General features: G+C 47.4%; 1 protein-coding gene across 1 annotated transcript; it reads left to right on the forward strand.

Annotated features, from left to right (window-relative positions):
• The first annotated feature begins 2,016 nt into the window (after positions 1-2,016).
• Positions 2,017-25,005, forward strand: LOC310753515 (acidic leucine-rich nuclear phosphoprotein 32 family member D-like). Its single transcript, XM_083594895.1, has 7 exons — positions 2,017-2,202; positions 14,692-14,841; positions 16,504-16,626; positions 17,916-18,111; positions 19,031-19,146; positions 21,139-21,175; positions 23,202-25,005. Exons 1-7 carry the CDS (start codon positions 2,149-2,151, stop codon positions 23,291-23,293), a joined length of 768 nt encoding a protein of 255 aa, XP_083451021.1. The 5' UTR covers positions 2,017-2,148; the 3' UTR covers positions 23,294-25,005.
• Positions 25,006-26,071: the final 1,066 nt, after the last annotated feature.

The raw sequence follows: 26,071 nt of genomic DNA on the forward strand, positions 1-26,071 counted from the left end.
GCAGGCAGGTCCTGAATGGGGTGACTGTGCCCCTGAAGGACCAGGTGTGCGCAGCCTGGGAGTCATTCTGGACTCACAGCTGTCCATGGAGGCACAGGCCAATTCTGCATCCAGGGCAGCTGTCTACCAGCTCCATCTGGTACGCAGGATGAGACCCTCCCTGCCCGCAAACTGTCTCACCAGAGTGATGCATGCTCTGGTTATCTCCCGCTTGGACTACTGCAACGCGCTCTATGTGGGGCTACCTTTGAAGGTGACCAGTGGCGTAGCGTGGGGGGTGCAGGGGGGGCCAGCCGCACCGGGCGCAACATCTGGGGGTTAGGGTTAGGGGGCGCAAATCCCCGGGTTAGGGGGCGCAAATCCCCGGGTTAGGGGTGCAAATTACTTGCCTTGCCCCGGGTGCTAACAACCCACGCTACGCCACTGAAGGTGACCTGGAAACTGCAACTAATCCAGAATGCGGCAGCTAGACTGGTGACTGGGAGCGGCCGCTGAGACTGTATAACATCAGTCCTGAAAGACCTACATTGGCTCCCAGGACGTTTCTGAGCACAATTCAAAGTGTAGGTGCTGACCTTTGAAGCCTTAAACGGCCTCAGCCCAGTAGACCTGAAGAAGCGTCTCCCCATTGCCCAGTAAAGCTACAGGGAACCAGGCAGAGGGCCTTCTCAGTAGTGGCACCCACCCTGTGGAACACCCTCCCATCAAGGAGATGAGTAACCATGCAACCTTTATAAGACATCTAAAGGAAGGTAAACGGCATTTCCGTGCGCTGCTCTGGTTCGCCAGAAGTGGCTTAGTTCTGCTGGCCACATGACCCGGAAGCTGTACGCCGGCTCCCTCGGCCAATAAAACAAGACGAGCGCCGCAACCCCAGAGTTGGCCACGACTGGACCTAATGGTCAGGGGTCCCTTTACCTTTACTAAAGACAGCCCTGTAGAGTGATTTTTTTTAATAAAAAAATGTTTAGTGTTTTATTATGTTTTCGTATCTGTTCGAAGCCACCCAGAGTGGCTGTGTTGCCCCAGTCAGATGGGCAGGTTACTAATAATAATAACAATAACATTATTTCTAACAGTGATAGGATTTTAAAATCATTATTATCAGAGGGGGTTTTGAGCAGAAACCCTGGGGAAATGAGTTACCTTACCCTTGTTTAAATTAAATAATGGATTTTTTGGTCGGGGAGGGCTGGGACAGATATATACACCCAATTCCTGAGCCAAAACTCCACCTATGTCTGTAATCAATAAAGTTTGTGGCCATTTCTAATGCAGATCATTGTCTGCTTGAGTTTATTCATCCAATCTTACATTTCCCACAGTTTGGGTGTTGGGGTTAGGGTACAACACTGCAACTGGGCCCTAAATAAACAAACAACTAAATGAATGAATTTCGTGGTGAGTCCCCCCCACCTTTTAAAATTATTATTATTAGCAGTACAGTATTTGCAGTATTCGCGGGTGGCGCTGTGGGTTAAACCACAGAGCCTAGGGCTTGCCTATCAGAAGGTCGGTGGTTCGAATCCCCGCGACGGAGTGAGCTCCCCTTGCTTGGTCCCTGCTCCTGCCAACCTAGCAGTTCGAAAGCACGTCAAAGTGCAAGTAGATAAACAGGTACCACTCCGGTGGGAAGGTAAACGGCATTTCCGTGCGCTGCTCTGATTCGCCAGACGCGGCTTAGTCATGCTGGCCACATGACCTGGAAGCTGTACGCCGGCTCCCTCGGCCAATAAAGTGAGATGAGCGCCACAACCCCAGAGTCGTCTGCGACTGGACCTAATGGTCAGGGGTCCCTTTACCTATTCGCACGACCAGTGTGGGCCAATCCAATCCATTGTGTTCATTCATCCTCCCGTTGAAAGGAAAACGAGGTCGCCGCGCGGCCAGCAGAGGACGCTGTCCGGCGGGTTCCTCTGAGGCGGGCGCGTCGCAGCGGCAATTCTCCGGCGCCAGGGGGCGCTTCTCCCGGCTCCCTCGGCTCCCCCCCCCCGCCGCCCGCCTCCCTTTTGTTGCCTGGGGTGCCTGGCTGCTATATAAGCGGCGGTGGGGAGGAGCCCGCAGCTCGCTGCTCCCTTCCGCGCGGCCGCCTGCTGCTGCTCTTCGCCCGAGACTCGCCTCGCCGCGCGGAGACGTCGCCCGGCCGCCATGGAGATGAAGAAACGGCTCAACCTGGAGCTGCGGAACAAGAAGCCGGCCGAGGTGAGCCTTCCCTCCTTCCCCCGGCCCAGGGCCGGCTGCCTTCCCCCGCCTCCGGCCCGCTTCGCGCACACGTGTGCGCGGCCGACATGTTGGAGACGCGCGCCGCGCTCCTGGGCGCACGGAAACCCATCCTCGCCTTGCAGTTTTTGGAGTGCCCTTTTCCCCATTTCTTCTCATTTTTCCGCGCCTTCTACCTTTCCTCCCCGATCCTTTACATCCCTGTCTCTTGGAGAGAAAAAGGGGGGGGCTCGACCTATTTTTTGGCGACCCCTTTTAAGAACCCCCCCCAAAAAACCCAACAGCAACACATGCGCCGCTTTGCCTTTCGCCTCTCCAAAAGTGTGTTTTTACGCACAAGATAAGTTTTAGGGGGTTCTTGGAACAGGCGGATGTAAAAATAAAATAATCAAATTGGGATCTGTTTTTTGGGGGGAGGGGTGTCCTGTCCCGCCCCTTGACCCATGTGTTTTGTAAATTTTCTAAGTGGGGGGGGGAATCTGGTTTCCCCTACATTCTTAACACTTGCTTGGGGGCTTGAAGCGAGGCCTACTTGGCTACTTCCCACGCCTAGTTGAGGGGTTTTTTTAACGGGGGGGGGGTGAATTGCTTGTTTTTTTTCGGGGACGGGGGGAGAGAAAGAGAGCTCGGTGAGTGGGGTAGTTATGTGGCCGCGGGGGGGGGGTGGCTTAAAGAATATTCCCACCCCAGGAATGTTGGAGTAGGCATTTGAATGTTTTCCGGAAAGGAGGAGCGGAATAACCCCCCCCCACCCCAAAGGGAGAAAGAAATGCCCTGTAGGCCTTGGACCGCCCCCGTCCATCCCGGGAACGCGGGTCAGAGTTGTGAATTGTGATTTCCCCCGGCTTCGTTTCTCCGGGCTCGCTTTACCCGGTCTATAAATGATGCGTAACTAAAGCGCACATGGTGGGGTTTTTTGTGTTGTTTTTTTTTATGCAATCTTGGGTCGCGGGGGGGGGGGGGGAGGAAGGATGGCGGCAGTTTCCTCCCTACCCATAGGCACTCCCCCCTCCTTAAACCGCTTCCTTGCGCCCTCCCAAAAGCACAATTCTTCTTCCCCCCCCCCCCGCCAGCTGCGCACGTGGAAACGCGTTTACTAAAAAAAAGAAAAACCCAAACGATTATATATATAGCTATTGGTGCTGGGAGAAGGGCGATCAGTGAGGGAAGAGTTTGTTTCCCACCCGCTTAATTCCCTCCTCCTAAACCCCCACCCCCCATTTTACCACCTCGGGGAGTGGGAGGAGAAAAACCACAGTGGAGCTTTTGAGAGCGCAGAGGAAAGGAGGGGTTTGGCGCTGGGTGGCTGCGCGCCTCGCCAAAGAAGGCGCTGCTTTGTAAAAAAAAGGGGGGGTTGAGATTAAAATCTCAAGAGTTTCCCCCCCCCTCTTGGTTTTGGGAGAGAAGCAGAAAGGGAAAGGAAGGGGATGTTGCGGGGGGGGGGGAGGGAGTGGATGCATGCCGAGCCGCGTCCACGTGTAGCTTTTTTTTGGAGGCGGGGGGAGGGAGGGATGGGGACTGGGTCAGGCAGGCGGATGGAGAGGCCAAGGCGGAGCAAGGGGGCCTTTTATGGTTTGGGGGTTTAAAGGGTCATCCAAGATGGTCTAGCAGCAGGGGGGAGCGTGTCTTGGGCTGAATGAAAGGCGGGTTGCGGGGTGGGGGGGAGGGCGGTGAGACACACACAGCACACACACACACACACTAGAACCAATTGAATTTATAGCAGCACCCAGGAGATTGGAAAGAGAGCCTTGACCCTGACTTGGACGGGGGGGGGGTCCTGAAACTGCTGTTAGAAGTCTTGCAGAACACGCACAAACACACAATCTCTCTCTCTCTCTCTCTCTCTCTGTGTGTGTGTGTGTGTGTGTGTGTGTGTGTGTGTGTGTTTAGGCTTTCTGGTCCATTTTGAGCAATGCTTTTGGCTGGGTTGCACCCAGGATCCAAGCTGACCCGTTTACTGAGGGTTGCTTGGCTGCAGTTTGGATCAGCCACATTTTGGGGGTGCGTTTTGTGTATGGAGGGGGGGCTTGCCAGGTGTGGACACTGGTCCTCTGCTGTTGCTTCGCTTGGTTTCCAGGCGCCTGGCTTCCTGTGTGTGTGGCTGCCATTGTGGGGGGTTAAGCCATGGCAAGCCCCCCCCCCCGCCCCCGCCTCTTCTGGGAGGAGCCCGGACTGCCTCCTCCACTACTGATAGCTTGGGCAGTATCATGGCTCCCCCCCAGCAAGGAACTCTGGGAGTTGTAGTTCTGTGAGGGAAGGACTATAAACAGGCACCTCTAGGGGAATCCTGTTTGGAGGGGCAGTTTGCGATCATTGTACCTGTGTTTAAGAATAATTTCAGCCTGTTGCATGTAGAAAACACCCTCCCTTAAAAATTAAAAAGAGCCACGCTTAACTACGTAAAACTTGAGTCAGCTCATTGTCTGCATTGGATGGTAGCAGCTCTCCAACCGAGAGCTTTCTGCATGCCTAGCAGGTGTACTGGGGGGTCTTCTGCACTCCAAGCAGTTGTTCTGCCACTGAGAACCTATGTATTCATCGCATTGTTGAGACAGGGTGATGGGGGGGGCAGCCTCTCTATTTGGTGTTAGAAACTCCCGATTTTTAAGCTAGTCCCCAAACTTGCACCTTAGACCTAGCTTATGGTTGCCACAATGGAATGACTAGGTGTCTGTTTTTTCATTTTTGCGGTGAACTTTATTATTACCCTTATTAGTTATTTCGGTTTCTCTTCTGCTTTTATATTTTAAAAGGGGAGGGCTGTCTCTAGGCGGTTTACAACACATTAAAACGTCCTGTCAAATGATCTGGAATGAAACAAATTCAAGCTTCAAGGAAAACATTTCAGATCCTTCTCTTCCGTAGATGATGAGTCTCTGTCCTTCTGGAATTCAGAATATTTTTTTCTTGTTTTCCTCCTCCAAAAACTAGGTGCGTCTTGTGGTCTGGTGCATCTTATAGAGAGAAAAATACGGTACGTAGTAAATAAATAGGGGGAGAGTCAAATGTCCCTTAGAGAAGGATCTGAAATACAGTGGTACCTCAGGTTACAGATGCTTCAGGTTACAGACTCTGCTAACCCAGAAATAGTATCTCGGCTTAAGAAATTTGCTTCAGGATGAGAACAGAAATTGTGGCGCGGCAGCAGCAGGAGGCCCCATTAGCTAAAGTGGTGCTTCAGGTTAAGAACGGACCTCCGGAACAAATTAAGTACTTAACCCGAGGTATCAATGTATATTCCTTGAAGCTGGCCTCTGTTTTATTCTGGATTGGATTATTGGAAGTTTTAATGTGTTGCAAACCGCTTTGAGATTTTTTCTTTAAAATATAAAACCATCTAGAAATTAATAATAATAAAGTTTCATTGGAAAAAGCACCTCAACATTCCACTTACTTAGGTTTAACCTAGGTTTAAGGTGTCATTTGGCGATGAGCTTACACAGTTGTACCTTGGTTGTCGAACGCCTTGCGACTCAGAACGTTTTGCCTCCCGAATGCCGCAAATCCGGAAGTGAATGTTCTGGTTTGCGAACGTTCTTTGGAACCTGGGCTTCCACAGCTTCCGATTGGCTGCAGGAGCTTCCTGCAGCCAATCAGAAGCCGCGCTTTGGTTTGCGAACGTTTTGGAAGTCGAAAGGACTTCCGGAACAGATTCCATTTGAGAACCAAGGCACCACTGTTTATCTGCAGTTCTGACGGGGGCTCACAGAAGTCATAGTCCAAAAACTTTGAGGGCACTGTTTTGGAGCAGGGTTTTCCAAAAGCTGTTCTAGAGCAGGGTGTCCCAAACCTGGGTCTCCAGTTGTTTCGGACTACAATTCCTTTTTTAAAAATTGTATTAAGGCGTTCCATAATAAATTACAATAAAAACCACAAATCTAAACAGCAACAAAGGAGAAGGAGGGAAAATACAAAGTCCTCTTTCACAGGTAAACGTTAACTTTTCCCGCGCAGAGAGGGATGATAGCTCAGCCTGCTGGAGCCTGAGGCTATTAATCTCAAGGTATTGGGTTCGAGGTATTGCACAAAAGATTCCTGCATTGCAAGAGGTTAGACTTGAGGACCTCCGGGGTCCCTTCCAGCTCTTGTTATACTATGAAGCTTCCACCTGAGGGTTTCCCTTTGTTCCCCAGCCTCATCCTGGGACGCGGGTGGCGCTGTGGTCTAAACCACTGAGCCTCTTGGGCTTGCTAATCGGAAGGTCGGCAGTTCGAATCCCGGCGATGGGGTAAGCTCCTGTTGCTCTGTCCCAGCTCCTGCCAACCTAGCAGTTTGAAAGCACGCCAGTCCAAGTAGATAAATAGGTACCACTCTGGCGGGAAGGTAGACGGCGTTTCCGTGCGCTCTGGTTTCTGTCACGGTGTCACATTGCGCCAGAAGCGGTTTAGTCCTGCTGGCCACATGACCCAGAGAGCTGTCTGTGGACAAACGCCGGCTCCCTCGGCCCGAAAGCGAGATGAGCGCCGCAACCCCAGAGTCGCCTTTGGCTGGACTTAACTGTCCAGGGGTCCTGTACCTTTTGCCATCCTGGGAGGTCTTCCTTTCCCTTCCTCTCAAACACGGTCTTCCATCTGCATCTCCTTAACCCACACAAAATGCAAAGGACCAGAGCAGAGCAGGAAGGGGAAAGGAGCAAAAAGGAAAAAGAATTTCCACTGCTCCTACTAGCGAAGGATGATGCAAGTTGGGTCTCCCACTGTTAGAGGGACACAAGTTTGGAAAATGCTGTTCCAGAGCTTTGTGAAGCTGTCTCCCATGAACCCTTGAGGCTTAGCTTTATACCAGGGTGGATAAAAACCAGTGATTAAAAAATAATAATCAAAAAATTGGATGTTTTTGATTTTAATCGGATTTTTACAATACAAAACGCTTTGGGAGGAAAAATGTTTCTAAGGATAGTTTTCTCTGGAATACTCCAGAGGCTATTCAACAGGAAATAAGGATTTGTTTTAAGTTTTTTATGTGTGCAAAAACTCAAGTCTTAAGTTGTTGCTGTTTTTAATTGTTTAACCACATCGGTTAAAAAACATGGATACATATGCTATAATGTTACTGTTTTAGTTAAATAAGTTGTTTAAATGGTTATTTTTTTCTCCTTCCACTAAAGGACAGCAGAAAAGTTGTCCAAATATAAACAGTTAACTTACTAAACTTTACAATGATTTCATAATTGTGTATTCCTAATGGTATGACCAAATCGGTGTTTTTGATATAACTGTTAAAAAAAGGACTCTGAAAAATTATTGTTCCAAAAATGAAACCTTAAATCTGGTTGTAAATAATCAGATTATACCAGTGCGAATGAGTCTTTCTGTAAGAAAGTGATTTAAATCAAGTCTTAAAGGTAAAGGTACCCCTGCCCGTACGGGCCAGTCGTGTCCGACTCTAGGGTTGTGCGCCCATCTCACTTAAGAGGCCGGGGGCCAGCGCTGTCCGGAGACACTTCCGGGCCACGTGGCCAGCGAGACGAAGCTGTATCTGGCGAGCCAGCGCAGCACACGGAAACGCCGTTTGCCTTCCGGCTAGTAAGCGGTCCCTATTTATCTACTTGCACCTGGAGGTGCTTTTGATCGGCAAGTCCTAGGCGCTGAGGTTTTACCCACAGCGCCACCCGCGTCCCAAATCAAGTCTTACTGACTAGCGATTTAAATTGATTTGATTTAAATCAAAACCACTCTGCTTTTTACAGTCCTGCGCTCCAGGCCGCCTTCCGCCTTCCCATTGCGCTAGTCCCTAGTGTGGCAAAGCAGCAAATGGAAGCTGCATACAATTGAGCAGTTCGCAGTAGGGTGGATTTGATTTAAATCAAATCAATTTAAATCACTAGTCTGTAAGACTTGATTTAAATCATTTGGAAATACATGGACAGGTAATTATGAAATAATTGTGAGGTTTAATAAGTTAACTGTTTATATTTGGACAACTTTTCTGCTGTGCTTTATTGGAAGGAGAAAAATAATCATTTCCTTAATAAGAATTTTAACAATTTATTTAACTGAAACAATAACATTACAGTGGTTCCTCGGGTTACGGACGCTTCAGGTTACAGGCTCTGCTAACCCAGAAATGGTACTTCGGGTTAAGAACTTTGCTTCAGGATGAGAACAGAAATCGTGCTCCAGCGGCAGCAGCAGGAGGCCCCATGACCTAAAGTGGTGCTTCAGGTTAAGAACAGTTTCAGGTTAAGAACGGACCTCTGGAACGAATTAAGTATTTAGCCCGAGGTACCACTGTATAGCATATCTATCCATGTTTGTTAACTGATGTGGCTAAACAATTTTTTAAAAAACGCACACACCTTCGACTGAGTTTTAGCACACATGAAAAACTTGAAACAAGTCCACATTTTTTTAAAAAAAAAACTATTGATTTTTAATCTACCCTGGTTCGGGTGGGGGGGGAGATGGCGAAGACTTCCTGGGCTCAAAATCGCATTTCTCTGAAGGGGGCCCTTTCTGATAGGAGTTGTAAAGGTAAAGGGACCCCTGACCATTAGGTCCAGTCGTGGCTGACTCTGGGGTTGCGGCACTCATCTCGCTTTATTGGCCGAGGGAGCCGGCGTACAGCTTCCGGGTCATGTGGCCAGCATGACTAAGCTGCTTCTGGTGAACCAGAGCAGTGCACGGAAACGCCGTTTACCTTCCTGCCGGAGTGGTACTCATTTATCTGCTTGCCCTTTGACGTGCTTTCGAACTGCTAGGTTGGCAGGAGCAGGGACCGAGCAACGGGAGCTCACCCCGTCGCAGGGATTCGAACCGCCGACCTTCTGATCAGCAAGTCCTAGGCTCTGTGATTTAACTCACAGCGCCACCCGCATCCCGATAGGAGTTATAGCTGTCAAAAAAACCAACAACCAACGAGACAGGGAGCTCTTTGCAGCCTTAAACCTCTGGGCCAAACCTTCCTCCGTCAGCCCAGCCGCTTCCCTGATCTTCTGTCCTCTTGTTGCAGAATCTGGACATTTAGTGCAGGAAAAGTATCTGGAACGTTGGCGCAATTTGGAGATGTTGTGGGGCAGGTTGAGAGAGAGGTTGGTTTGCATTAAAAACGCAAGCGATTTTGGTGACGGAAGGATGAATTGACGCCTTCTGTTCTTTTAATGAGAGGGTTCCGATTTGGGGTTTATGTTTGTATAAATGGCCGGGGAGGGGTGCACTTGAAAGGGGGGGTTGATCGGCACCCCATTCTTGGAAAAGGACCCCCGGCATATCTAGGTCCTGATCAAAGCTTCCGGGGGTGTTAGTGTCCCTGGATGAATTTTCGAACATGCAGCCTTTATGCCACGATAGCCAGAACCTAAACAAAAGCATCAACTGTTAAGAGCTTGTGCTTGCTTTTCTCTTCCTCCCTCCTGTTCTTCTTTCCTCTTGTGCCATGTCTGTTTTAGATTTTTAGAGGGCAGGGACTTCTCCGTTTGGAAGCCACAAGCCGTTTGCAGTGTGGGGGCTATAAAAGAGCACACAAATGCATCTCCCTAGTGGCGAAATGGGTCTGTGCGCAATGTTAGCCGGAACATTGGTCTTCCAGCTGTGTGCATCGCAGCGGGGTTGAGCTAGATGACCCTATGGGGTCCCTACAATTACATGATTCTATGAAATGCCATAAGCAAATGATATGGGGGTGCTAAGACTTGTGGCTTACAAAGCTTCTGCTAAACGGCCATCCCCTCTCTCTCTTTGGCGATCCCTCGTAGCCAAGTAAGATTGAACACGGTTTTAACAATGAGTCCGTAAGTGACTGTGGAGGCCAATTCTGGATCCACACGTCCTTCCACAGTGGGGACGTAGGTTTCCGTGCAGGAGTTGATCCCGGTGCGGGTTTGCCAAGCGTGCCTTCCTCTTAGCACATTTCTCCCTTGCGTCCTGAGTTCGAGTGTCTTCAAAGCCCACGACACCTTTGGCAAAGGCTGTTCTCCAACTGGAGCGCTCGCAGGCCAGTGTTTATACTACATTTTTTAAGATTTGCCTTGAGAGAGTCTTTGAACCTCTTTGGTTGACCACCAGCATTACGCTTCTCATTTTTAAGTTCAGAATAGAGTACAGTGGTACCTCAGGTTAAGTACTTAATTCGTTCCGGAAGTCCGTTCTTAAGCTGAAACTGTTCTTAACCTGAAGCACCACTTTAGCTAATGGGGCCTCCTGCTGCTGTCGCGCCGCCGGAGCACGATTTCAGTTTTTAACCTGAGGTACTATTTCTGGGTTAGCGGAGTCTGTAACCTGAAGCGTATGTAACCCGAGGTACCACTGTAGTTGCTTTGGAATACGATAATCAGGCATCCACACAACATGACCAGTCCAACCAAGTTGATGTTGCCATAATAGGGTACTGGCTTCTTTAACCCAAGTCCTCCCTTTCCCCGATCTCGACGTTTGGTTCGTTGTATCCGGACAGCTGCACCTTTCCACTGGGTTTGAAGGAGGAGGCGGAAAACCAGCTTGGTTTTCGCAGTGCAAAGAATGCGGCTGCTTCTCGCGCCGTCTGCTAACGCAGCCGGTTCAGCGGCATTGCTGCTGGACAGGATTAGGTCACTCAGCCGTGATACCGTACAGCTGACTCACCCAGGCAGTGGGGCTGCTGCTGCTGCGGGAGCTGTGTGCCTCCTGCCAAAATTGGGCTGCGCCGAGACTGTCTGCTTAGCCTGGTCTTGTCTTCGCTGACCTGCAAAGAGATGCCAGGGGGGTGAGTGTTTTCCCAGCCAACCGTTTGTTGCCTTTCTTTAAGAGAGTAGGAGCAGATTTCAGTACGGACAGAAAAAGCTTCCTTAAGTTGGTCCATCTACCGTATTTTTTGCTCTATAAGACTCACTTTTTCCCTCCTAAAAAGTAAGGGGAAATGTGTGTGCGTCTTATGGAGCGAATGCTGGCTGCGCAGCTATCCCAGAAGCCAGAACAGCAAGAGGGATTGCTGCTTTCACTGCGCAGCGATCCCTCTTGCTGTTCTGGCTTCTGAGATTCAGAATATTTTTTTTCTTGTTTTCCTCCTCCAAAAACTAGGTGCGTCTTGTGGTCTGGTGCATCTTATAGAGCGAAAAATACGGTAATTCAGGGTTCAGCAACCTTTTTCAGCCGTGGGCCGGTCCACCGTCCCTCAGACCTTGTGGCGGGCTGGACTATATTTTTTGGGGGAGGGAAATGAACAAATTCCTATGCCCCACAAATAACCCTGAGGTGCATATTAAATAAAAGCACACATTCTGCTCATGTAAAAACACGCTGATTCCCAGACTGTCAGGCCAGATTGAGAAGGCGATTGGGACGCATCCGGCCCACGGGCCTTAGGTTGCCTAAGGTAAAGGGACCCCTGACTATTAGGTCCAGTCATGGCCAACTCTGGGGTTGCGGCGCTCATCTCGCTTTACTGGCCGAGGGAGCCGGCGTACAGCTTCCGGGTCATGTGGCCAGCAGGACTAAGCCGCTTCTGGCGAACCAGAGCAGCGCACGGAAACGCCGCTTACCTTCCCGCCGGAGCAGTACCTATTTATCTATTTGCACTGGCGTGCTTTCGAACTGCTAGGTTGGCAGGAGCAGGGACAAATTAAGTTGTTAGAACATAATTAGCCACGTGTTGCCTGTTGCTGCTTCAGTTTTCCTATAAATTAAGTGGGTCAATCAATATGGGAAAAGTAAAAATGTCCCTTAGAGAAGGATCTGAAATATTTTCACGGAGGCTTGAGTTTTCTTTCTTTCTTTGGTTAAATTAGATCAGGCTTCCTCAGCCTCAGCCCTCCAGATGTTTTGAGACTACGATTCCCATCATCCCTGACCAAAAACATCTGGAGAGCTGAGGTTGAGGAAGCCTGTATTAGATCGTGGGTAAGCAAACTAAGGCCCGGGGGCTGGATTCGGCCCAATCACCTTCTAAATCCGGCCCACGAACAGTCCGGGAATCAGCGTGTTTTCACATGAGTAGAATGTGTCCTTTTATTTGAAATGCATCTCTGGGTTATTTGTGGAGCATGGGAATTCATTCACACACCCGCCCCCCCCCCCCCCCCCCGCAAATATAGTCCAGCCCCCCACAAGGTCTGAGGGACAGTGGACTGGCCCCCTGCTGAAAAAGTTTGCTGACCCCTGTATTAGGTGTTTTCATGTGCTGCAAACTGATTTGAGATATATTTCTCCCCCGGCTTTAAAATACAAAACAGCATAGAAATGAAATTAATAATAATAAATTTCATTGAGAAAGAGAATGCCAGATAGACACCCCGTTGTGGGGATTCGCAGCCTAGGTTTAAGGTGCTGTTTGGCCTACATATCTTGAGTTCACAACACTTGAGCACAGTTAATTGTGCATTTGTTCAAACTCCAATTAAAACTATTCCAAGGCCTGTGCATCAGGAGATAAACTCCCTCTGCATGTTTGATAATCAGCTTAAAAACGGGGGCTGGGGGGGGGGAGGGCTTAGACCCTTTGTGTGTTTTCTGGGAGGATTTTTAAAGCCCTTTAACAAAAACACAGTCCTTATTCCTTGCATTGGCAAATGGCTGTTGCTTCCATAACTTCGTTGCCGGAGTCCTTTTGCGGTTCGCGGCCACCAGGCGGCTCTGTGAGCTTGGCTGAAAATATTCCTGATTTAATGAAAAACTTTTTTCTGGAGAGGTTGGCAAATGTCTCTTTTTTGGGGGGGACGGACAGGTTTGGTACAGAGTCCTCCAGCTCCTGATCTTTAGCACAAAGGCCTGTTTCATTTTCCGATGCTGCTCTTTTCAAACGCCCAAAATCTTTTTTTTCTTAGCAAGCGTTTTATCTATGACTCTTAACAGCCTGACTCCCTCCTCTGGCAATCTGCACAGAATTTTGCTTAACGGTTGCCATCAATTTGATTTTAATTAATTTTATAATGAAATGTTTTTGGAATGTTGGATTATTTGATTGTTGTTAGCCGCCCTGAGCCCGGCTTCGGCTGGGGAGGGCGGGATATAAATAAAATTTATTATTATTATTAACAACGGTCCTATGAGGTGGTCTCTCCCATTTACCCTCGTAATTAAATGGAAGCCCTTGTAATTACAGATAAGAAAACCGGAGGCAAAGCAAATCTCGCCTTTCCAAAGGCCATATATATACTGTTCCTGTAAAAAAAGCCCAAGACCTGAGCCATCTCGCGTGGCGAAGGTGTCATGAGAACTGGGTCCACTTCTTGTAATTTATGGATTTAAGAGCTGGGGGTGAAATCAAGGCCCTGGGTCTGTTTCAGAAATTGCACCTTGTGCCATTGCGATGCAGGAATATGCAGTTGTCCCAGGGTAGATAAAAATCAGTTATTATTTTTAAAATCAGATTCTTTTTATTTAAATTGGATTTTTATTTATTTAAATCGGATTTTTAAAATAAAATGCTTTTGGGGAATTTCCCCCCCTGAAGATAGTTTTCTATTTAAGTGACATTATACTCCAAAGGCTATTTATCAGGGAATAAGGATTTTCCCCCCAGTTTTTCATGTGTGCTATAACTTAGCAAACATGGATACATATGCTATAATGTTACTGTTTTAGTTAAATAAATTACTAAGGAAATGATTGTTTGTCACCTTCCAGTAAAGTACAGCAGAAAAGTTGAAACTGAAACCTTCATCTGGTTGTAAATATTGAGATTATACCAGCAATAATGTGTCTTTCTGTAACTACTTGGTGGCGATCACTGATCCCACCCTTCGGAGAGCTTTTACTATGGCACGGTTCCAAACATTGCCAACTGCTTATTTGACCGGTAGATACACAAAAACCCCAGTAGAACACCGTTTATGTCCTTGCCTTATGAAAATTAAAGAGGACCTTACACATTACCTCCTCTATTGCCCCGTTTACTCGGGCTTTAGAGACGCATTGCTGCAAATTATACCCAATTCTATAACCAGTCCTGAAGATAGAGTAAAATTTTTGTTAGTTGACGCAAACCCACGCATTACCCATGTGGTAGCGGTTTTTGTGATGAAGGCCATGAAAGCCAGGGAAAGATTTATGGACGACAATGTAAAGACCCCTTCATCGTCTGTTTAACTCGTTGCTCGTTTCCCCTCCTTTTCTATTCTGTGGGAAGAAGGTTTTGTTGGCATAGTATGTAATGAATTTTAATATTTTTAACTATTGTAGTGTTGATGTTTGTGCACAGGCATGGTCCTCACAATAAATGGATTTACAATGTTACAATGTCTTTCTGTAAAAAAATAATGAGAGAGGTTGGCTTTGATCATTCCTGTCCGAAAGCAGGTACTGAACCGTTGGTAGCGTAGACATCAGCCTATTGAGTTGTAAGGCCTTTAATCATTGTCTTCTGATATAAATGCCAAAATCACAAGAAAACAAAATATGCTCCAAAGTATCAGGTTCCTGTTTACTACATTTGCAGAGAGCTAAATATCTTCCTCTCATCTTAAATCATATTAAATCACTTAATCATATTAAATCTGGCTAACATAAGCATCCTGCACAATTCAAATCATTTTGCAATTCTAACACAATTCCCCAGGTGAAGGAGTTGGTTCTGGACAACTGCCGCTCCGACGACGGCAAGATCGGAGGGCTCTCCTCTGACTTTGAAAACCTCGAATTCCTCAGTATGATCAACGTGAACCTCCTGTCCGTCGCCAACCTCCCAAAACTCAATAAACTGCGCAAGGTAAGCAGCAAGACGGGGCAGCGTTGACGTAAAGCTAAAGGGATCCTTCCAGGAACTGCCATCTTCCCTATAAGACAGGGTTACCCAAACTTTTTTTCAGAGAGGGCCAGATTTGATGAAGTGAAGATGCATGAGGGCCAAGCTGTTGTTGTTGTTGCTGAAGTTTTTTTAGGATATGACCCCAAGAAATAAACTGCTACAGGGGACTTTGGACTTACCTGTTATAAGGTCAAGGTTTGGGGCAAGAGAAAGGGTGCGAGGGTTTTTTGGGGGAAGCACTTTGGCCTGCGGAGATTCGAACGACAGCCCTATAAGGTAGGCTGGTCTCATTGTGAGACAGGGAAGGGTTCAGATAACAGGCACCAATGGGGATGGAGTTGCTCTCCCAGGGTGGATAATGTCTGCAGGATATTTAAGTTATAATTAGAAAACTCTTAATAATTATTCATAAAGGAAACACCTTATAAGAAGTAAATAAGGAGGCCAGATACAGGATAGAGGAAGTCTTTTATTTGGTTGTTTGTATTGTTGTATATCATGCTCATTGTATGTTATGTTCACGTTTAATGAGGGTGGATTTCTGTATGGGGGGGTGGGGGTTTATGTTACATTGTAAATAAAATTTCCAATAAAAATAAAATAAATCAAAGTTTTTTAAATTAAAAAATCAAATTGCATTTATTATTATTATTATTATTTAAATCTGGATTTTTTTAAAAAATAAATAAATTGGATTTTTGGAATAAAATGCTTTTGGAGGAAAAATCTTTCTAAAGATTTTCTGTTTAAGTTACATTAAAGCCCAAAGGCTGTTCATCAGGAAATAAGGATTTAAGTTTTTCATGTGTGCTAAAACTCAAGTTTTAAAAAAATAAATTGTTTAACCACATCAGTTGACAAACATGGAAACATATGCTATAATGTTACTCTTTTAGTTGAATAATTTGTTACTAAGGAAATGATTCTTTTTCCCCTTCCAGTGAAGTACAGCAGAAAATTTGTCCAAATATAAACAGTTAGCTTACTAAACCTCACAACGATTTCATAATTATCTGTGTATTTCTGATAGTATAACCGAATCAGTAATTTTTGATATAACTGTAAAAACTGGCTCTGAAAATTTATTGTTCCCAAAAACGAAACCTTCCATCTGGTTGTAAATATTAAGATTATGCCAGCAAGAATGAGTCTTTCTGTAAAAAAAAAAACTAATTAAATCGGGTCTTACTTACTAGTGATTTGAATAGTGATTTAAATCAAATCCACCCTGGGCAGTTTTTTTTTCTACAGAGAAAAGGGTGCGCTTTTGGGGGCTTGCAGGGTTTTCCCAAACTTGGGTCTCCAGCTGTTTTGGGACTACAGTTCCCATCGTCCCTGACCATTCTCGCTAGGGATGATGGGATTCGTAGTCCAAAAACAGATGGAGACCCAAGTTTGGAGGGCAGACCCTGGTTTAAAGAACAGGCAGGTAAGAGACAACATGGCAAAGTGGGGAGAGAAAACAGTTTTTCTCCCTAAAACTCGCAGACTCCCAAGGAAGCTGAACATCTGAAGGTTTGAGACTGATAAAAAAGAAAGGAACTTGTTCACGCAGCCCATCGTTAAACTGTGGAACTCCTCGCTATGTGACGCTTGAAGCTTTTCTGTTTCTCCCCTCCGCAGCTGGAGCTGAGCGACAATAGGATTTCCGGCGGCTTGGAAGTCCTTGCCGAGAAAACTCCAAACTTGACGCACTTGAATCTTAGCGGGAACAAAATCAAGGATATAAACACTTTGGAGCCACTGGTGAGTTAAACGCTTCTCTCAAAGGGCTGGAGGAAACTATCTATCTATATACCGTATTTTTCGCTCTATAAGACGCACCAGACCACAAGACGCCACCTAGTTTTTGGAGGAGGAAAACAAGGGGGAAAAAAATATTCTGAATCTCAGAAGCCAGAACAGCAAGAGGGATCGCTGCGCAGCGAAAGCAGCAATCCCTCTTGCTGTTCTGGCTTCTGGGATAGCTGCGCAGCCTGCATTCGCTCCATAAGACGCACACACATTTCCCCTTACTTTTTAGGAGGGAAAAAGTGAGTCTTATAGAGCAAAAAATACGGTATATATATTTGTGTGTTCCTCTTTTTGTGAAGTCGCCTCCCTCCTCTCCTCTTTTCTTCCTAGGGGTTTCGCCCTTTTTTCATCCTCAAATTTTGAGGTGCTTTTACCCTCTCTCCTACAAGAATTCAGCTGCTGCTGCTTTGCTTTGTAACCCAAAGTCAAGTACATAGTCCTCATGGTTTGCCAAGAACTGCATGGTTGTGGTTTGGTGGGAATGTGAGGCCTCAAAACCTTGAATTGACAGGGGGGTTGGTCAGGGTCTTGGGATTGTAGCCAGCTGTGTCCTGTTTCTCGGAGTAGACTCATTGAAATCAATGGACATAATGTGCCAGAATTAGACGTTTGAGTGGCCTTGCTTAGACAAAAACAAGGTTTTTAAAAATCGTGGAATAAAAATGTGTGCCCCACCACTGAGACCATTCCATTGTAACTATCCAACCTCCCCAAATTTCAACACCTCTTGCGATGGTTTGACCCCTTTCAGTTTTAACAGTACAAATTCAACAAACACCTTCCATATCTCCTCAGAATCATTTCTTCTGCATATTCCCTGTCTTACCTTAATGGCACATGTTAAAAGCCTCTGCGGTTTTTTTAAAACAAGTTATTTTAAACATTTTTTTTCTGATTCATTATATATCATCTCCCAGAAAGTTCTCACCACCTTACATGTCCGCCACATATGATAAAAGGTACCTTCTATTTCTTTACATTTCCAGTGGGCGTCTCCCCCCCCCCCGCAAAAAAAAAAAAAATATTTTTTAATTTTACATACTGTTGCTAATCTGAAGCTGGTGGTTTGCAAAATGTGGTTTATGCACACTTTAAATTTGTCCCAGTAACAAACCTGTCGCCAGTGAGCAATTTTGCTGCAGCATTCCATGCTGACTGCAGCTCGCGGCTCTGATTTGCGGGGATGGGGACGGGGGTCATGCGATTATCGTTCGCCCGGTTCACCTCCAGAATCTCCACAGAAAAAGCTGTCTCACCTACGGAGTTTGGACCTCTTCAACTGTGAAGTTACGACGCTCATCAGCTACCGGGAGAGCATCTTCACCCTCCTCCCGCAACTCACTTACCTCGACGGCTTTGACACGAACGACAAAGAGGCGCCCGACTCCGACCCGGAAGTGGACGGGCTGGAAGACGAGTATGACGAGAACGGGGAAGGTGAGACGCGGTCGAACGCGGGGAAGGGCTTTTGAGTTTTTGGAAATCGAACGCGCGCCGTACGCTCCAATGCATCGTGGATTTTTCCTTTCGTTTTGTCAACTTCCGGCCCTATCTCCCACAGTGTGTTTTTTTTATTTATTCCGCATTTCCTGCGCCCTAACTTCTGTCCCCTATACCAGGCATCCCCAAACTCTGCCCCCCCCAAATGTTTTAGGACTACAACTCCCATCATCCCTAGCTAACTGGACCGGTGGTCAGGGATGATGGGAATTGTAGTCCCAAAACATCTGGAGGGCCGAGTCTGGGGGTGCCTGCCTTATATACCATAACAGTACAATGATCTCTCTTTTTTGAAATATTTTTTATTTGTTTTTACCAATACAATTTTACCATCAATCAGCTTATATAATCATCCCTTGAGATTTTCTGCATCTCTTGACTTAACCCCGCCCCCTATGTGGTTCCTCATGACAATGTTTATAACTACATATCATTCCATTCTCCAAATTTCCTTTTTCCAAGTCACCCATAGTTTTCGTTACATTACAGGTGAGTCTTAGAGTCCAGCTCAAGTTTTGATTTGCTTACAGTGGTCTCCTGAATACATTTTTTAAAATTCCCATTCTTTTTCAGAGTTCTTGTCTTGATTCCCAAGTCTCCCGTTAGCTTTGCCATAACAGTACAATAATCTCTTAATTCCATCCGTTGCTCCTAGTTCAATAAACCGCTCAATTGTCTTTTTGGAACTTCTGAACTGATTATCCCTGGGAGAAAAGCATCACGCAAATCAGGGTCGTTGTCGTTGTTTTTTACGTGCTGTGGTGGGAAAAATCCTTCCTCTCCCTCTAAACCTCCTTTTCGGATCTCTCATGGAATATATATATATATTTCGTCTGCTCCCCCCCCCCTTTCCCAGAAGGCGAAGAGGAAGATGAAGAAGACGAAGAAGAACTCGACGAGGATGCAGTCGACGACGAGGAGGATGAAGAAGATCTGGATGGCGAAGAGGAGGAGGACGGGGTTGACGATGAAGTAAGTTTGCAAGGCGGTTTTCCTTCCCCCCTGCTTTTAACTTCGCGTTTCCCAGAGCGGTTAGAACAAAGGGTGCTCTGTTCAGTAACAGCATCTCTCCCCCAGAAAGAGAGGGAAAAAAAGAGATTTGTTTTGCAGGTAGCTGATCCTTCAGACGGGAAAACTGCCTTGCACAAAGCCAGGCCATTTAAATAATCACAATAATATTCTTTTCCTCTGTACAGGTATCTAGGCTAGCCTGCTTAACCCTGAGATCAAATGCATGCTCTTGCCATATTCTAAAGGAGAACGCAAGATGCTGGATCTCATTGTTGTGGTTAAAGAGCTGGTTTCAAATAGGGGCCCTCTAGCTCCAAAAGGGACGCGGGTGGCGCTGTGGGTTAAACCACAGAGCCTAGGACTTGCCGATCAGAAGGTCGGCGGTTCGAATCCCCGCGACGGGGTGAGCTCCCGTTGCTCGGCCCCTGCTCCTGCCCACCTAGCAGTTCGAAAGCACGTCAAAGCGCAAGTAGATAAATAGGTACCGCTCCGGCGGGAAGGTAAACGGCATTTCCGTGTGCTGCTCTGGTTTGCTAGAAGCGGCTTAGTCCTGCTGGCCACATGACCCGGAAGCTGTACGCGGTGGGGGGTGCAGGGGGGGCCAGGCGCAACATCTGGGGGGGGCGCTCGCCGCCTCCGGAGTCGCCGAAGAGCCTTGGGCGCAGGCTGTAGCAGAGCCCCATGTCTCGCGGAACCGATGAGCTGTGCGCGCGTCCGGGCTGAAGGCGTCTGGCAGGCAGCGGGTCTCAGCGCTCGCCACAGTCCCCGCGCGTCAGGGCCACGGAGGGCGCACCAGGCAGCCCCTCCTCACAGCCCTGCCGCTGCCACTGCTGCTGCAGCAGCTGGGCCATGTTGCGTTTTCCTCGCCTCTCTGCCCTCCTCCTCCTCCGGGCAAGCGGCATCCTTTGGGCGGCAGCGCCAGCGGCAACTCGCCTCAGATCACCTGACACGGACCCGCCGCCGCCGCCGTGGCTACCTTACCGTAAATACCCCAAACCCAGGCAGCAGCAAGAAGAAGCTGGCAGCGGCGGTAGGTTAGGGGTTAGGGGGCGCAAATTACTTGCCTTGCCCCGGGTGCTGACAACCCATGCTACGCCGCTAGCTGTACGCCGGCTCCCTCGGCCAATAAAGCGAGTGCCACAACCCCAGAGTCGGCCATGACTGGACCTAATGGTCAGGGGTCCCTTTACCTAGCTCAATTTTAGCCATAGTGGCTTGCCAGCACTTCAAAGACAGTGCTCTTCTATGTCACTGTGCTACAGCGCCTATCCCCAAAATCCAGGGTTGGGGGGGGTTAGATACAAGCGACTCTCAGCTTGGCACTGGGGCTATGTTTCGGGGACGTTGCGCAAAGCTGTAATCGTAGGCTTTTAGAGTTGGAAGGGACTGTGTGGGTCCTCGCGTCTTGCACCCAACGTTGGCCTTCGAAACCCACGACCCCGAGATTAAAAGTCTCATGGGTCTGGGGTGGGTGGGTGGAAACAGATTTCCTGGGCACCCGCTTTGAATTTCGTTCTTTTTTTAAACTGCCATTGGTGGCGCCATCATTTCATGTCTTTAGGCACCAGGTGAAAAACATTCCTCTTTACCCATTAAATCAGGGGTGCCCAAACTTTTCTCAAAGAGGGCTGGATTAAATCGACCGGTGGGCTGGATTAGGCCCCTAAAACAAGACTTTGGACCTGCCTGCATGAAATAAACTGTGTACTGTGAAAGTGTGGGGCAGAGGGCTGTTATTAACGATAATTCTTTTGCCTGCCTGTTTTTATTTTATCATTATTAATGTTCTGTCATGTGCTTTTAATGTTGCACACTGTCCTGTGATCTTTCGATGGCGGGAGGTTTATCAATTGAATTAATAATAGCTGGACGCGCACAGGTTAAATTTGTGCTAGTTGCAAGCTGTGTCCCCTTTTTGGGTTGAGGTAAAAGCTTCTGCTCTCTTGACTTCAGGAGGAAGAGGAAGGCGAGGATGACGATGAAGACGAAGGTGAGCCTTTTTAAATCAGCTCTCCGGTCTCTGAGGGGTGGCGAAGAGGTGGCAAGCCTTTTCCTCCCAAAGGATAGTTAATCCAAGGGCTATTTAGGTTATTTATGTATGCTACTACTGCGGCCCGTGTTTTGTTAGCCCAAAAATGGAAAACGAGCGAGGTCCCAACTAAAGAGGAATGGAAACTTAAACTGGTGGAATATGCGCAGCTTTCGGACATAACACATAGAATAAGAGAACAAGAAGAACGTACGTTTAGAGAAGAAATCGTTTATGGATAATAAACAGAGGCCAAAATAACCCCTAGATTCTGACAACTCTTTACAAGCTCCTCTGAAATCGCAGCAGAGTACAAAATTATTAGCAATTGTTGTCGTGTTTCTGAAAACATTTTTGCCATGGTTCATGTGTGAATCGGTTGCCGGCTGATTATGTCACAGCATGAACGATAATAAGCAGATACCGCATTTTTGTGCTCCCAGACACTTTGGTTGTCCCCTTCTCTTCACACAGCTACAGTCCCCGAGTTTCCTCCGAAAAGGAATGGAGGGGTCAGCAAACTTTTTCAGCGGGGGGCCGGTCCACTGTCCCTCAGACCTTGTAGGGGGCCGGACTATATTTTGAAGGAGAGGGGAATGAACAAATTCCTATGCCCCACAAATAACCCAGAGATGCATTTTAAATAAAAGGACACATTCTACTCATGTAAAAACACTGTTTAAAGTGGTATCATGGTGCTTTAATCCTGCCAAAGTAGCAGTTCGAAAGCACGGCAAAGTGCAAGTAGATAAATAGGTACCGCTCTGGCGGGAAGGCAAACGGCCACTGTTATGTATTCAGTGGCCTGTGTTTGCCTGAGCTGGAGTCTGGACTAAGGATTCTGAGCCCCTGTATTCTGATTTGATGCATTTTGTCCAGTCACAGAACATTTCAGGATCTGGGCTACACTTGAAAACGTGGGCAGCGTTAAAAGAGAAATTCAAAAGTGTAAATAAGTTTTGATGGATGCAATGATGGAATACCGAACGGTATAATTTGTGTAAAATACGCAGGGATTCACGATATGCAGAATGAACCATGGAAAGAGAAGAAGGAAAACCATTATTCATTTAAACAACCATAAAATATCAGTCTAAATGGTGAAACAGAAAGTTTAATAAAAATATATATTTTTAACGAAGATAATCTGAGGGCTGGTTAGGCATGGGCTTTTAAATCCAGGTCCTCAGTTTGAATAGTCCTGTAGCTCTGAGCAAACCTCCCATCTCCCAGCCTCCTGTCTGTATCACAAATTGCACTAGCCTATGTTACAAGGGGGACGCGGGTGGCACTGTGGGTTAAACCACAGAGCCTAGGACTTGCCGATCAGAAGGTTGGCGGTTTGAATCCCCGCGACGGGGTGAGCTCCCGTTGCTCGGTCCCTGCTCCTGCCAACCTAGCAGTTCAAAAGCACGTCAAAGTGCAGGTAGATAAATAGGTACCGCTCCGGCGGGAAGGTAAACGGCGTTTCCGTGCGCTGCTCTGGTTCGCCAGAAGCGGCTTAGTCCTGCTGGCCACATGACCCGGAAGCTGTACGTCGGCTCCCTTGGCCAGTAAAGCGAGATGAGCGCCGCAACCCCAGAGTTGACCACGACTGGACCTAAAGGTCAGGGGTCCCTTTACCTTTTTACCTTACAAGGTTGGCGTACGGCGTGCGCCTGTGAAAATGCTGTATTATTTTATTGTTGTTAGCCACCCTGAGCCTGGCTTTGGCTGGGAAGGGCGGGGTATAAATAAAAAATTATTATTATTATTTTAAGTCAGTTGTGATGGATGCAAAAGTTAAAATACTAGGCGATTAAAATTACCCCGGCTTCCTAAAAGGCTTGTCTAGAACATTTTCAGCAGCTGCCTGCTTGATTTCAATAGCCAGTGTGTTCCAGTGTTTAGCCCCAGCTTTGTTCTTACAAATACAGAACAAAGAAATAATTTTGCCAAGGGTGATCGTTTTTAAATATGTGTGTTTTTTCTCTCCTCCCCCCCCAAGATCTCCCTCAGGGCGAGAAGCGGAAACGAGAGATTGAGGACGAAGGGGAAGACGACCCCGATGAAGATGATGACGACGACGAAGACGACTGACCGGCTCCTCTTCCTCGTAGCCAGACGATCCGTTTTTTTACGGACTTTGACTTTCCTGGCCCCTGCTGTTCCGCAAATGAGACTGTGACGACAAATTTTTTCTCTCCCCTTCCTCTCCCGCCCCTGTGGGCCCCCACCCACCCACCCGCACTCCGACCCCCGGCCCCCCACAGTTGCTTCCGGGCCCACCAACCCCTTTGTATCGCTGCGACATCCACAGTATATTTTTTTAAAATGTAGAATACAGTTGAGGTGTTTCAGGAGACGTTGTTGGGTGGCTTTCTCTCCCCCCCCCCCAGAAAATGCGCACAGTTTTTCTCCTCCCCCCCCCCCAAATACCTCAGCTCCTTCAACTCCTCTCCTGTTTTGGGGTATTTTGTGACCAAAGGCTTCGCGAATCGGATGGTGCGTCAGACAAGCTCGTTTTCGTCTCTCTTCCACACCACTTCCCCCCCCCCCAAAAAAACCCACGAGTTCTCTGCTCTGCCACTAGGGGGCAGGACTGGGTTGGGGACATCCCCTTCCACAGGCGGCGGTTTTGGAATCTGGGTGCAGTGATGACGACGGCGACGAATTCTCCAGCTGTTATGGCAGATTCCCAGACCACTCGGTCTAGGAATTTTTCCAACTGTATTATTTTTTTTTCAAGAAAAAAGCCTCTTTTCTAAGCTAGTTGATCTGCGGTCGTCGGCCCAACACTTTTTCTTTTGGGGGGGCTTTTTTCGGATGTGGTGTGTCCCTGTAACCCCCCCCCAACTGTTGTCCGATATTCTTTCCCCAGTTGGGTTGACTTGAGTTACCTGAGACCTGCTGGGAGAATTCCTTATTATTTGCTCAGATTTCCAATTTAATTTGAGGGGGTTCCTGCTCCCCGATGGAGGGCTGCCGTATTATTTCAGAGCTCGCCTCTCTCCCCCCCAGTGGGGGCTTGAATCCCAACCCCCCGCTCCTTAACTTGCTCATATATAATGTTTCGTTTGGGGGCAATGGAGTTGGTGCGTACACAAACGCAAAAGCCTTTCCTTAAATTCTGTGTCCGCAGATGGCGATACTTCATTGTCAAGCCCAGTTGCAGTCCAGAAACTTTTTTTTTTCCTTTTCTTTTTTTGTCTCTCTTGGGGGGAATTGCGGCAGCATGCAACAAGTTGGGTGGGGGCCAGTCTCAGGGTCCCGTCTTCGGAGTTGGGGAGACGATGACGGACGCACATCTGGACGTGGCGTTGGGGCCTAGGAATGAGGTTGGCGATAAAAATCCAAGCTTTTGGGGGGGGAGAGATAGGTTCTTCCCTACTGAATCCCAGATCTTTGCTTGGTGGTGGGGGGAATAGCTGGGTTGCTAGAGATTTTGGGGTTCAGCTTCTTGTCCCAGGGCAGGTAACACCATCTTCTTTTTGCCCCCCCTCCCCACCACCACAAATAAATTAAAGAGTTGTGTTTCCATCTTCCCTGGGATAGTCTGCCTGCCCCCACTTCACAACAGAACATGGTTTTTCTGAGTTTTAAGATATTAGCCCTCGTTCCAAAGCAGGCCTTTCATTGTGGTCAAAAGCTAAACCCAGAAATGAAGATTCCCTTCTCCTTTTTTTTGTGCGTGCGGTTTTTTTGTTTTTGTTCTTTCTGGGGTTTTCCGGTCCTTTTTTTATATATCTCCTTTTTGTTAAGAGAAATTTGAATAAGACTTTTAATAAAAGACTTCAGTTTTTAAAAACCAACCCTTGCGACGTTATGAGATCTGCATCCGTTCTTTGGTGCCTTGTGTGTCCCGCGGGAGAAATTGCATTTCACAAAACAAAAATACTGCTTACATTTGAAATGGAGGCTTGGCGGGCAACCAGACAGGCGAGAGTTTGAAAGGAATATAGTGGTTCTCAAACTTAATCCGTTCCGGAAGTCCGCTCCAAAACCAAAGCGTTCCAAAACCAAGGTGCGCTTTCCCATAGAAAGTAACGCAGAACAGATTAATCCGTTCCAGACTTTTAAAAACAACCCCTAAAACAGCAATTGAACATGAATTTTCCTATCTAGCGAGACCCTTGATCCCTAAAATGAAAGCAGTAAACTGCAGTCACGCAATCAATCAATCAGTAGCTGAACTGGGTTCTACACAGTCCGGAAAACAAAACAAAAAGAGCCACAAAAACGCAAAATAAATGGCAAAACCAGACAGACCTCAGTGAAACAATCAAAACGGAAGTATAACACTCAAAATGGAGCACGTTCGGCTTCCGAAAAATATTTGCAAACCGGAACACTTAACTTCCAGGTTTGCAGTGTTTGGGTTCCAAATTGCTTGAGTACCAAGGTGTTTGAGAACCAAGGTACCACTGCAGTAAAATTGACTTCAGGTCACCTGGAAATAATTTTCCACCCGAAAAGAATCTAACACTTGGGACCGGAGTTTCGCCAACTCGAGTCTCTGTTTTTGGACTAGTTTCCATCATCCCTGACCACCGGTCATGCTAGCTAGGGGTGATGGGGCCAGAGAATATTGAGAAGCAAAACAGCTAGTTGGCATGATCTTTATTAAACTGGTGCAACAGGGGCCTCAACACCCAGGCAACAGGGAGCAGAGGAACCCAGAACATTGGTGCGCAAGCTCTTATATAGACTTTTGAAACTGCCACCCTGTAGCTCCAGACCACCCCCCAAATACATCATACATAGGTCGCAGAAGGGGCGGTCTGCAGCAGAATCCTGTCTGGCAGGAAACCTGTTGATGGGTTTACCTGGACAGCCTGACCGTTCTTTGGTGATGATAGTTACAGGTAGGTAGCCGTG

Source organism: Podarcis filfolensis (assembly GCF_964270895.1).
Source record: "Podarcis filfolensis genome assembly, chromosome: 18".
In the NCBI taxonomy this organism is placed as follows: Eukaryota; Metazoa; Chordata; class Lepidosauria; order Squamata; family Lacertidae; genus Podarcis; species Podarcis filfolensis.